At 45.6% G+C, this 14,124-nt stretch overlaps 1 protein-coding gene across 1 annotated transcript in view; it reads right to left on the reverse strand.

Moving 5' to 3' along the window:
• col9a2 (procollagen, type IX, alpha 2) overlaps positions 1-14,124 on the reverse strand; it is a 78,731-nt gene that overhangs the window by 49,494 nt on the left and 15,113 nt on the right. Inside the window, exons 6-12 of the mRNA XM_055656112.1 lie at positions 10,423-10,458; positions 10,282-10,305; positions 7,286-7,339; positions 6,151-6,204; positions 4,979-5,026; positions 1,171-1,227; positions 936-989 (exon numbers count right to left, since the gene is read on the reverse strand). Of these exons, the coding sequence (XP_055512087.1) occupies positions 936-989; positions 1,171-1,227; positions 4,979-5,026; positions 6,151-6,204; positions 7,286-7,339; positions 10,282-10,305; positions 10,423-10,458 (327 nt within the window). The remainder of the gene's footprint in view (positions 1-935; positions 990-1,170; positions 1,228-4,978; positions 5,027-6,150; positions 6,205-7,285; positions 7,340-10,281; positions 10,306-10,422; positions 10,459-14,124) is intronic.

Raw genomic sequence — 14,124 nt, forward strand, 5'->3', positions numbered from 1 at the left:
ATTGTCCTATACAGGGACATATGACAATAAACTCATCTGAACTTGAACTTGAAATGTGGGAATGGTTTGGAGCACTGGGAATTGCCTGTGGAATTAGCCAGCATCACAGGTCAACAGGAGAAATGGTTGACCTGATATTTGATATTTTTTCCTGTCACCCAAAACCATAAATTCCCCTAAATTTTCTTCATGCTATTAATGGATTGTGGCTCATCCGCCTCAGCTCTGTGCAGTAGGGATATCCAAAGATTGATGGGCTTTCTGAGGGAAGAAATTCCTCATCTCCATCCTCATTCCACACTCCTTATCCTGAAGCTGTGCTCCTCGTTCTAGATGCTCCGATGAGAGGAAGCTTCCTCTCAACATCTACAGTGCCACCTCCTCTCAGAAGCTTGAATGTTTCTACCACGTTTCCTCCCACTCTTCCAAAGTCCAAGGATTAGTTTGCTGAGAATTTCTGCCTTGAGCTGCACCGACCTGTTCCACCTCACTACCTTGCCCCTGTCCCATCCAATCAGTTTAGTCCCTTCATCCCCTCTTGCACCCAATCAGCTCACCTCCACCTAACCCTCGTCACTCCCTCACCCAATCAGCTCAGTCCTCTCATTCCCCTCCTCAGCCAATCAGCTCAGTCCCCTCACCCCTGTCCGTCTCTTATCCAAAGAGCAAGTCTCTTCAACCCCTCTGCCTTCCTCGCCCAATTGCCTCAGTCCCCTCAATGATTTATAACACCACCCGCAAATCTTTGCGGTGATAACGTCTTCCAATGTCACAGACAAATGTTCAATGAGCTGTGGCAGACTCCCCTCCTCACCATTAACTTCAACATCTGAAGAAGCCTTCAAATTTGCAGTGAGGGGCATTTAACATGTTGTCCCGTGGTTTGTGTGTGATACATCGGCAACACCGCAAGTCTTTGTCTGCTCCATACTCACCGAGGGTCCCTGTATTCCAGCATCTCCCATCGGTCCTAGTTTTCCCCTGTGTCCCTGTGAATGGAAATTAATAGTTTTTCAATTAACTACAATGTTTACCCAGAGTTACTGCCACCAGGCCTGATCTCGTCTACAACACAGTGAGCCCTGTTTGGTAACATGTAAGCTTTGTTTTACACTACACATTACAGCTCTTACACCCTATGAAACATACTGTGTGGAAAAGAGGGCTCACCTTGAGTCCTTGAAGTCCTTGAGGTCCTTTGAGTCCAGAGGGGCATGAGGTGGGGCACTGGAAGAGTACAGACAAATGATCAGTTTCAAGACCTGAGCTTTGTTCCTCCGGGTTCAGTCGCGCTGCTCTTTGCTCCATGTCTGGGAAATGCTTCAAAGGCACAGAGACTAATTATAGATTAAAGGGCGTGTCCCACTGGGGCGACATTTTCGGCGACAGCCTGAAAAGAGGTTGTCGTGGCGAGGTCGGGGCGTGACGCGGGGTGACACATGTAGTTACGCGCGGTGTCTCCCTGCCTCCCCTGGATTATAGAATGCTGAAAATCTTCAGGTGACATCTGGGTGTCTTATCATATCGTGCGCCCTGTCACGCGCTGACTGACGACTGCTGTCCTGCGGGTGATGCCCGGTGACGCTGACGTTAAATAAACAATTTATTTCTTAAAAAGTTATTGGTGCTTAGATTTATTGTGGATAAGTTCATTTCCAACGTGATTATTATACTTTGGTTTAACCTTCTTGTGTTGTGAAGGCGGGTGACGCGGGGTGTTGTAGCCCAACGTGACCGTGACGCTGAGTATCGTACAACTTGACGGTTTTTAGGGCGACCACGGGCGTCACGTCAAAAAAAATCGCAAAGTGGGACACGCCCTTAAGAGCCTCAACCTAGGGGGTGAGGGGCCATTGCCAGGAAATGCTTCTCTATCACTCATTTTTTGTTCATCTCAATGACCATTCCACGCATGTCATGATGGGTGGATAATGGTGGATGGAAATTGGGGGGGGGGGGGGGGGGGGGGGGGGGGGGGGGGGTAAGTGGGAGATACGGGTAGTGAGGGCACAGTAAAAGAGTGGTCTTTCTTCTTTTCACATAGACCTGTTCACCCTTCTCTGTCTCCCTGAAAATGGTAACACAAGTAGATGGAGTGGGAGAGAAGACCTCTGGCATGCTTGCTTTCATCAGTCGGGGATTTGAGTATAAGAATTAGGAAGTCATGTTGCAGCTTTGGGAATCTTTGGTGAGGCCACATTTTAAATTTACAAATTTTAAATTTGTAGTGCTGTGTGCAGTTGTGGTCGCCACATTACAGGAAGGATGTGGAGAAGGTGCAGAAGACGTCTACCAGAATGGTGCCTGGAGGGGATTGGCTACAGGGAGAGGTTGGACAACGTTGGATTGTTTTCTCTGGAGCATCGGACATTCAGGGGAGAACTGACAGAATTCTATAAAATTATGAGAGACACTTATAAGGTAGGCAGTCAGAATCTTTTCCCCAGGGTGGAAATGTTATGACTAGAGGGCATAACTTTAAGGTGAGTGGGGCAAATTGTAATGGAATTTAAGAGGATTTTAAATAGGCACACTGATATGTAGGGAGTGGAGGGATATGGGTCACATGCAGGCAGAGGAGATTAGTGTAAGGTTCGTCTCAGACACCGTGGGCCAATGAGCTTGTTCCTGTTCTTGTACTGTTCTATGTTCTAAAGGAGCCAACGTGTCTCATTGTGCCCATGCCAACTCAGTGACAGAGAGATCCAACTGGCCTTTCCTCTTTCCATGGTGTCCTGCTACCCTCCTCATTTTAAATCTGCAAACCATTGAAAGGATGAAATCACCAGGATGCTGACCATAATCTTTCACTGGTCTCTGGATACATGCAGAGGTAGCAGCGCACAGGAGTGTGACCAATGTCACTTCCTCCTTCAAAAAGGATAAGCACAACGACCACAGTTAGTTAATCTCAGTCCTGGCAAAGCCAAGAGGAAAATGGATTACTTAAGGGAAGGTAGTGTGTATTTATTAAGGGAAAATCACATTAAAATAAATTGGTCACATTGCCACTTTCATTTCACTGCACATCTCGTATGTGTATGTGACAAATAAACTTGACTTGACTTGTTTTAATGGTGTCGAAGAATTATCAGGGGTTTTACAGTCGGAGTGATATATATACATGGACTTCCAGGTAGATTTTTTTCCACTAACAGGCTTATCAGCAACATCAGAGCACCTGACAACAGAATGAGAGAATGGAAGTGCAAAACGCCAAGTATCAGGCAACAGAGGTTGTAAAATAGTTGAACTTCACACAAATCGTGGTATTCCCCGGCGACTTGCGTTAGGTCCAGAGCATTTTTAAATCTAGATCAATGACCTGGAATCGGGGATATATTCCTAAATCTGGTGAAGGCACACAAGGTGGCAGCATTGTGTATTGTGAAGAGGGCAGTGAGGAACTGCAGCAGGATATATACAATATATACAGGATATATGGATGGAACGGGCAGATTAAGGTTAATGCCGGGAAATACAAGGTGATGTATTTTGATGGGAGGAATGAAGGGAAACGACATAGAATAAAGGATTGACACAAAAAAACTCAGCGGGTCAGGCAGCATCTCTGGCGAAAATGGATAGGTCACATTTTGGATCAGGACCCTTCCTCAGACTTCAAACTAGAATAAAGGATATTGTTCTAAAAGGGGTGCAGTGCAGAGGGAGCTGGGTATGGGTTTATACGTCAGTAAGTGTGGCTGGGCAGGGTGAGAAAGTAGTTAATAAGGGCTTTATCAGTAGAGGCATAGAGTATAAAGGCAGGGAATTGAGAAATAAGGATTTGCAGATGCTGGAATCATGAGCAAACCACAAAGTGCTGGAGGAACTCAACAGGTCAGGCAGCATCTGATCTGGGGAGGTGAATGGATAAGCAACATTTTGGGTTGGGATCCTTTTCAAAAGCATGGAAGCCATGTTAAGCCTTTATGAAACACTGGTCCAGCCTCAGCTGGAGTAGTGGGTTCACCTCTGGCTGTGCCATCGTAGGAAGGATGTGAGGGCATCGGGGAGAGTCCAGAGGAATATTTATGATAATGGTTCCTGGTATGAGGAGCGACAATTAGGGAGGCTGAGACTATGTCCTTTGGAGAAGAGAGGGCCAAGGGGAGATTCGATAAACGTACACCAAATGAGGATGGATGGGTGCAGATTGAACAGTAGAAGAATGTTCATGTGATTGGACGGGTCAAGGACTCGAGGTCATGGGTATGAAATGAGACACAAAATCTTTTTCCCAAGGTGGAAATGTCAAAGAATAGAGGGCACAGCTTTAAGGTGAAAGGGGCAAAGTTTAGAGGAGATATGCCGAGGGATTCTTTTTAGAGAGGGGGGGGGCGAGTGCCTGGAATGAACTGCCAGGGATGGTGGCGGAGGCAGATACGATAGTGGCGGTCAAGATGCTTTTAGATCGGCACCTGGATATGGAGGGTTATGGATCATGTGCAGGCAAAGGAGATTGGTTTAGTTTAGTTTCGAGACACAGTTTAGTTCAGAGATTAGTTTAACCTGGCATCAAGTTTGACATGGACATTGTAGGCATTGATTATCAGACTATTGAGTGGTTCTTCCATAAGCTAGGGTACAGTCCCAATTCTCCACCCTATCGACATACTCTCTTTGCTCCCAAGCTCCCAATCTTTAACCTTGTCGTTATAATTCCTTATCACTGACTTTGCAGTAACTGTAGAGTCCACTTCTATTAACACTGGTTCATCCTTGTGTTTTTAAACACCTATCATGCAACCTTAAAACCTTTTTATTTTTGAAAGCACACATTTGCAATAGTTCAGATTTTGATCTCCTTGTTCCAAGGCACGTTACAGTGAGTCGGATTGTTGCCCCGATAAAACGTCAAGTCCCAGCAACACTGGGAGCAGAGGCAGCTCTTTGCCCACCGTGCATTGGCACCGTGGTTAAAACACATATGCAGAGTATAATGCCCCAATTAAACATTGGATGGAGTCATTCTCACCAGAAGATCGCCACTCCCGTCTGCACCATGGAGGTTACCAGGAGGTCCCTGTGCAAACAGACCACTCAGCAGTTACTATCATTTACACACAAGTCTTGTAACTATTTATACAAATATAAATACAAGAAATAGAATTAGAAGCAGGTCAGTTCACCTATCATTATTTCTCCACCATTCAATATGATCACAGAAGGGTCATTGTCCTGTACAAACCCCAAATCCTGATCTCCCTCAAAATGCACAAATGCATCAATCTCTTGCATGATTCCACTCAGCCACAGTGCCTGCTTGCTGCAGCACTGCCTTCTGATTTGCAGCTCATTCCTTAATGATTGACGCCCTTATGTTGAGCCTGTGACCACTGGTCCTGGACGCTCCTCCCAGGGCAACCAGCATCGCTGTGCCCACCTCGTCATGCCCTGTGAGAGTTTCGTATGTAGAGTGAGGTCACCCTCATTCTTCTAAACTCCACCAAATTATGGCCAGCATTGAACTCTTCACACAGAACAATTCTCACTTCAGCACAGAGGGGTGGGATTCAATCCAGAGATTGGAAGCCTGTCTGAAATTGACTCCCTCGTAGCATTTATTCGACCAATAGTCACTTTAATAAGACTGCAGCCTTTAATCCACTCCGATGATTAGATCCTGCCCTGCAACCCACTCCCAGGCCTCCATTATTTTACATATAAACTACAAACAATAATCTTGATTAAATTAGAAACTGCAACTCATTCATGAGAACTGACGCACTATAAAAGGGCAGTACTGTGGCACAGCCGGTAGAGCTGCTGCCTCAGCTCCAGAGGCCCAGGCTTGATTCTGACCTCAGTGTGCATATTCTAATTGTAACTGTGTGGGTTTCCTCCGGGTACTCTGGTTTCCTCCCACATCCCAAACCCCTGTGGCTTTGTAGGTTCATTTGGCCTCTATAAATTCCCCCCTCAGGTTTCAGGAGTGGATAACCTAAACTAAACTAAATTCTCAAAGTACATGTCAGTCCATGGTTCAACCTTGGTTATTGTTTATTGGTCAGTAACACACGGCCCTGACGGGACCTATTTTATCCAGTGGAGTCATGTTACTGGTGGCTTTCCTTGTGTTGAGTAATAAACCTCTGTGCTCACAGAACAAAGTGTCGATGTTATGATATAGTATATTTAGTGACGCACCTGTAGACCTGTAGGACCTGCCTTGCCCATCGGTCCAATCTTTCCTGTTGCACCCTTTAAAATAAATAGATAGCAGCTCAACAACACGAGTGTAAAAGTCAGTGTCAATAAATACATTGGTGGAACAAAATATTGTCGGGGTGGGGATGGAGTGGCAGAGTGGGGCATGGATTTGGACGGTATTAGGGGGAGGGTGGAATGTCTGAGGATCTGGCAAGCAAAATGATACACAAAGTGCAAGAGGTAAATTGGAAGGTAGACACAAAATGCTGGAGTAACTCAGCGGGACAGGCAACATCTCTGGAGAGAAGGAATGGGTGATGTTTCGGGTCGAGACCCTTCTTCAGACTGATGTCAGGGAAGTGGGTGGGACAGAGATAAAATGCAGTCGGAGACAGTAAGACTGGTGAGAGAACTGGGAAGGGGAAGGGGACGGAGGGAGAGGGAAAGCACGGGCTATTTGAAGTTAGAGAAGTCAATGTTCATACTGCTGGGGTTGTAAGCTACCCAGGAGGTAAAGGGACAGTTGTTGCATCTCCTGTGGTTGTAGGGGAAAGTACCCGTGGAGGGGGTGGTGAGATCCAGACGGGGAGATCCAGAAAAGGTAGGGAGATGTCGGAGATGGTCCAAGTGTATTTGAGTGGACATAAAATGCTGGAGTAACTCAGCGGGACAGGTGGCATCTCTGGAGAATTGGGAGTGTGAGGGGTAAACTAGGGAGAGCAATGGGAGTGGTTCAGAACCAGTGGTGTAGCTAGAGGAAGTTGCGGTGAACAAGTACAGCAGAGATAATAGAATAATGTCAGAAGGTACACAAAAAAGCTGGAGAAACTCAGCGGGTGCAGCAGCATCTATGGAGCGAAGGAAATAGGCAACGTTTTGGGCCGAAACCCTTCTTCATTTAGAATAATGTCAGTTGGTGAAGAACCATTCTCTCCCCTCTATTTGTGCCAGCGTTAGGTGGCAGCTTTCAGCCTTGATATTCAGACTGAAGTGCAGGTGCCTCACTGAGGTTCAGGTTGGAGAATTTCTGGCTGAACAGATTGGCCAGATATGGTCACTGCTGCTTCTCATTTTGCTCCAGAGAATTAGCTCTTTGTTGCCCAACATGTGTTTGGTAATTATTATCACTTACTTGAGATCCTGGGCGTCCAATCTCTCCGGGAAGCCCAACTGTACCAGGAGGACCCTGAAGTAAATTAAACAAGATGACATAATTAGTAGATAACCAGACTCAGTGGTGATCCACACCTGATGATAAACTAAACATCATCGCGAGTATGATCAGGGGAAAGGCTGCCTGCCTGCCTGCTGCAAGCTGATGAAGATTGATGGGAAATAGGACCTACTCAAAGCCATTGAATTGGGAGGAGAACTTTAATTCCGCCTTAGGTTAGTTCAGCAGTTGTGAGAATGAAATGTCCATGCAGATAATGCCTTTTCAAGTTCAAACTTCTGATGAACGTTTACCAACCAATTCGAAATGAGATACCCGATTCGAACTATCAACTGAGGGACATGATACACAACTTGGTCAATAATATGTCGGCACCAAAGTTTCAAGTTATGAAACATGTTTTAATCAAATAGCATACAGGAGGGGAAGGAGCACGTCTCTGCATGCTCCCATGTTGAAGGTTCAGGGCAGCAAGGGCTGTCGGACTCCCAAGTTGTTTTAATGTAGGAGTTCATGGAGCAGAAAGCTCCAACAAAGACGAGTTGCTGCACAACACAGACATAACGGACCAACATGAGATTCCACCAATGGTGGGTTTGAAGGTGGCAAATTAATCAGGGCTCCACTGGCATGAGGAACATGGGGAGGAGAGGACTGGAGGTGGGGGAGGGACTGGAGGGGGAGGTGGGAATGGGCAGGGGTGGAGTTGGGGCTGGTGAGGTGGGGGGGGGGGGGGGGGGGGGGGGGGGTTATCACCCCCCCTTCCCCCCCCCTGCCCCCCCCCCCCCCCACCCCCTTCCCCCCCCCATAAAAAAAGTCTAGACCTCCAACAAAACACTTTAACTAACTTAAAATCAAAATAAAAAGATGAAGAGACAGACAGCTGCTGGCTGGGCAGCCGTGCACAAGACAGCGCCCCCCGTATATCCCCCCCGGGTGGGGGAATTGAAGATGTTTCCATCACCATTTTGTGCAATATAGCGTGCCCGCTGCTGGAGGTACATTCAGACCACAGGGTGTGACACGAGTTCAAAATAACTTCACTGCTTTTGAATTATGTGTCCCTTGAAATAAATACCTTTGGTCAATACTCTCCTGATTATTCTGCTGAATTACATTGCTCCTTTAATGGTTTATCCACCTTTACCCCAGAAGCCCTTTACCCTTCCAGCCTAATCCATTTATTTTAATTTTTAAGCCTGATCATGTGAACCCTTGTGGGAAGTTGTGGGAAGCTGGGGAGAAATTGCTGTGGCCTTGGCAGAGGTGCTTGTATCTTCCATAGCCACGAGTTAAAGTAGTGGAAGGCTGGAAAGTGGCTCATGTTGTGCCTTTGATTGAGAAGGGCTGCAAGGAAGAGCCAGGGAGCTGCCGGCTGGTGAGCATAACATTGGTGATGGGTACATTATTGGTAGGTGATTCCTGTTGGAAAGGCAAGGATTGTTAATGGATAGTCAACGTAGCTTTGACAACAGGATATCGAGTCTCCTTGTTTCCGAATTTTTTGACGAGGTGACATCTACGGTATGACACATACTTGTATGCTCCTGTTTATCTGTCAATTCACTCTTAGAATCTCAGCTATTTTCATTAACTTGCCAGACCCTGCTTTGGAAGGAACTTTCTTGCAGATAAATCCTCCCACCTATTTCATGAGATGGGCCCTGGGCCCCCGGCAGATGTGACCATGTTTGCAAATCCAACGCAAACCAATAATCCCGATGAAGAAGTCCAGCTGAATTGACTTCTTTTTATACCCCCACCTATGCCTGTGAAATCCATACACCACACAGCACATTCGTACAGCAGAGGAACAGGCCCTTCGGCCCATAATAGCTGTTCCGAACATGATGAAAGACCAATCCTTATCTGCCTGCACATATTCCTCCTTTCCTTGCATATCCACTTGCTTATCCACTATTGTATCAGCCTCCACCACCATCCCTGGCAGCATATTCCAAGCACTCATCACCTTCATTGTAAAAAACTTTCCCCATGCATCTCCTTTAAACTCTGCCCCTCTCACCTTAAAGCAATGTAAAGCAATGTATTTACTATTTCCATTCTTGGAGATAGGTTGACTGTCTACTCTATCTTTGCCTCATAATTTTATCTACTACTATCAGGTTTCTCCTCAAACACCAGCATTCCAAAGAAAGAAACTTTCTTCCAAAGAGTCTGGCCAACTTCTCCCTGTAACTGAAAACCTCTATTCCAGGCAGCATTCTGGTAAACCTCCTCTGCATTCTCTCCAAAGCCTCCACATCTTTCCTGGAAACGGACAACAGCATGCAATGCCACAAGTTGTCGATTAAAATTGCTTCATCACTTCCTGACTCTTACACTCCATGCCATGATCATGGAAGCCATACTTACCACACAAAGAATGTTTCCACAAGTGTGAGAGTCTAGGACCAGAGGGCATAGGCTCAGAATAAAAGGACATACCTTTAGAAAGGAGATGAGGAGGAATTTCTTTAGTCAAAGGATGGTGAATCTGTGGAATTCATTGCCACCGACGGCTGTGGATGCCGTCAATGGATATTTTTAAGATTAGGACAGATTCTTGATTAGTATGGGTACCCGGGGTTATGGGGATGATAGAATGGCGGAGTAGACTTGATGGGCCGAATGACCAAATTCTGCTCCTAGAACACATATGCCGGCTTTACCATCCTATCTACTTGTGCTTCCGCTTTCAAGAAGTCATGGACTTTGACCCTGAGATCCTTCAAATAGTTCCTTGTCAAGACTAAATGCAATTGCCATCTGGACATTGTGATGGAATCAGTTTACTCCACGCCCTTTTACAAACAAATTGAAAATTGGGAAAGCAGACATGTTTAAAAGCATTTTACCCTGAATCCTCCCCAATCAATATAGGTTGTAAAAATGATCAGTTACACCCCAACTAACATGAGGGGTCTGTAACTGTGTACATTTGTTAAACTTACAGGCAGTCCCCGGGTTCCAGACCCCTAAAAATAAAGCAGATAAAAGTTAGGTACAAATCAAAGATGGAATAACTAGCAAACTATTTGATGATCTTGTTATTAGGCAAACTATCGGCAGACACAAAGAACGAGTAATCTTACCGGAGTTCCTGGAGGTCCAGGCCAACCCACCAGACCCTAGAAAAGGAAACAAACATTTAATGAGTGTCTGTAGCTGTGGCGGAGTGTGAACAGACCGATCTGAAGTCGCTCTTTATTTGAATCACGATTCTCTGAGCTGGGACCTGGACATTATACACTGGTGTAAAACAGCTGATGACTAGTTTCACTTCTTGCCACAAAAACTATTTTGATTAACATTATGATTACTAACTGGGAGGGTGGAAAAGCTCTGCCTGTTGTTCATGTTACTCTAATAGTCTTGGTTGACCAAAATACTGCCTGGATTAGGAGGTGGGAAAAACTAGGATTGTTTTCTTTGGAACGTCGGAGGCTGAGGGGAGACCTCATAGAAATTATGTGGCATAGATTGGGTAGTCAGAACCTTTTTACCAGGGTAGAAACGGCAGAGACTAGAGGGCATAGCTGTAAGTCAGAGGGGCATATTTCTTTACACAGAGGGTGGTGGGTGGATATGCAGGGAATGGAGGGATGTGGGTCAGTCACAGACAGAGGAGATTAGTTTCTGTTGACACCATATTCAGCACAGACAATGTGTGCCTGTTCCTCTGCTGTCCTGCTCTGTGTACTATGTTGTCTGCACCAAAGATCCTATAGCAGAGCTCTGCTATAGGATCTTTGGTCTGCACAGACAGCTCAAAGCACAAACTCACGCTCTCAAAGTATCTTCCAACTAGTACACTAATTGTTTTATCTTCCCAACTCCAGAATATTATATTTGTATCAGTGGGCAGGGCAGGAGAAGGTGTATCACAGTGCAAGTTGTAAAATGTGAATGGGCCTGATGAGGTGAGCTGTAAGTGGTGGTTACGCAGAAGCTCACCATAAGATCAACACGATTAAGGTTTTGTGCTGCATGACGGGAGAAAGTTCACAGGGTGACCTACAATTCAGGGAGGGGTCTTCACTGAGATTTTAAACCAAGGGGGGGGGAGGTTGTCAAACAATGACCCACATCGAGGATTAAGAGCGGCCGGTAACACATGCAGGGTCTCACAGTGAATGCCATATCATAGGAGGTGGTCCCAGACTGTTTTCTGTCACAAAAGGAGATCTTCAGGTCAGGTGCGACAAGGCAGGGTGGCACGGTGGCGCAGCGGTAGAATTGCTGCCTTGGTTCGATCCTGACTACGAGCGCTAATCTGTACCGAGTTTGTACGTTCTCCCTGTGACCTGCATAGGTTTTCTCCGACTCTTCTGGTTTCCTCCCACACTCCAAAGACATACAGGTTTGTAGGCTAATTGGTTGGGTATAATTGTTAATTGTCCCTAGTGTGCATGGGATCGCTGGTCAGTGCGGACTTGGTGGGCCGAAGGGCCTGTTTCCATGCTGTAGCTCTAAACTAAAATGAAGGAGGACAGGTTTTGTACCTGGTTGGTGAGAATGGGTCTCTCAGTGTCAAGTAGAGCACAGGGATGTCACACACTGCTCGCTAGATACCACCAGAATGGATCAAGGATATGAAGGTAAGATTTTGCATCGGCCAAAGAAAACTCTTGTACCGAGCAAAACACAAAGTGCTGGAGGAACAGCGGGTCAGGCAGCATCTGTGGAGAGAATGGACAGCCAACATTTCAGGTCAGGACCATTCTTCAGACTGATGGGGGGAAAATCTCTACAAAGTAGCCATACTTTGAGGAGATTTTTCAGTGGGACAGTAAAATGTAGACACTAGCAACTGCAGTTAGGGAGAACCTCTTCAAGGTAGTCATACTTTGAGGAGATCTCGCCATGTTCATCAGTCTGAAGAAGGGTCCCGACCTGAAATATCATCCATCCACTCCCTGTACAGATGCACCTTGACCCGCTGAGCTCCTCCAACACTAAAGATTCCGGCATTTGCAGTTCCTTGTGTCTGCACTGGTTACTGCTTGGTATCCACACTAATCTCCGAGTTAGACCTGAATTAAAAATCACCAGTGTAGGTATTACAGGAATCTCTATTGTGGAACAAATGTGAAAGAGCATCCTTTAATGCCAAGATGAGAGGCTGAAGGTACATTTGGAAGAGATTTAGATCCACCAAGCTTGGGTTTGGAACATCAGTAGACTGGCAGAGAGAGTGGGTCCTGGGAGACTGCTCCTGGCTCCAGAATATGCCTTGTTCTTAACACAGAGTGGATGGGTGAAAGAGGAAAAATGGGCATGTGGGAATATTCAGAGCCTCTGAGGAATGCACCGGGACATTCAGAGGAATGATCAGTTGGTGAATGCGAGCCATGAAGGGTTAAGCATGGTTACTCTCACTAATTGCTGATTGAATCAGACATGCGGAATCAGGGTTTTATGCAAGGAATGTTGATCAGAGCCTCATTAGAGTAGGCCACATGCTGTTCTCCAGGGAATACATTTTGGCTATTGCAAGGTTAATATCGAGGCTAATATACCAACATGTCAAGTGAATCAGTGTTAACTTCACGCTGGGACTGTAGGTCCATTTGTTATTAATTAGTCAGCAACAGAAAAGCTTCATTTATACGCTCTGATAATTTCTGGGGCACAGCTGTTTTACTGGGAGAATTGAGTAAAACAGCAAAGCTGTCTGATTAATTTGAGGGGGGCGGGGGGGGGAGTTGTGCATGAGAATGAGGGGAGATTAAAATAAACGGGTAGGATTAGTGAAAAGAGATGGTTGGTGGACCGCACAAATTCTTTAGAATTCAGAAATACAGCCTGGAAACAGACACTTCAGCCCACCAAGTCCATGCTAACCACCGATCACCCATTCACAATAGTTCTATGTAATCCTACTTTCGCATCCAACAAACTAGGGGCAATATACAGAGGCTGATTAACTTACAACCCTGCATGCAACTGGAATGCGAGAGGAAACTGGAGCTTTGGGAGGAAACAGGGAGAACGTGCAAACTCCACACAGACAGCAGCCGAGGTCAGGATTGCACCTGGGTCTGTGGCGCTCTGAGGCAGCAGCTCGACCGCTGCACCACTGTGCACTGTGAAAACCATTTGGAAATATTTAAAGGGTTCTCAAATCTTTAGAAAAATAACAAAGTTAAATATATAAGAAATATTAAAGTCTGGAAAAATTCCACCTACTTTTAAACACATTTAAATGTTAAAAAAAAGCACAAGTATTCCATTTAGTTTTGGGGGCAAATCCTCGAGTTACAGTAGTATTTTTAAATGTTTGCTAAAATAATTTTTAAAAATTAACACAACTTCTATCTGATACTCTCGCTGGTGTGCCTTCTTTTATTCAAAATAATGGGAAGATCATAGTTAAACTAATCTCCTCTGCCTGAATGTGATCCAAATCCCTCCATTCCCTGCGTATCCATGTGCCCATCTAAAGGCCTCTTAAATGTCATTCTTCTATCTGCCTCCATGAATACCCGTCAGCCTCTTCGAACATGATGTGTATTTCTCGAACAAGTGTAAAACACAAAAAAGGACACTTTGCCTCAATTCCCTCCTGTTGACCGCTCCAATGGGGTGGGGGGTGTCTGTCTAAGTTTACCTGCCATTGACTGGAGAGTCAAGGCCATTGTGGTCATGTCACTAGGGTAGACACTGAACCATGTGCTTCATGTTCAGAATATCACCAACTAGTTACAGCTGACACTGCAGGGGCATTAACAGAGGAAACCCTAGCAAACAATGTTAGTTTGGATTTAAACCTTTACTGTCTAATTTATCTAAAA

This window comes from Leucoraja erinacea, chromosome 26 (assembly GCF_028641065.1).
Source record: "Leucoraja erinacea ecotype New England chromosome 26, Leri_hhj_1, whole genome shotgun sequence".
NCBI lineage: Eukaryota > Metazoa > Chordata > Chondrichthyes > Rajiformes > Rajidae > Leucoraja > Leucoraja erinaceus.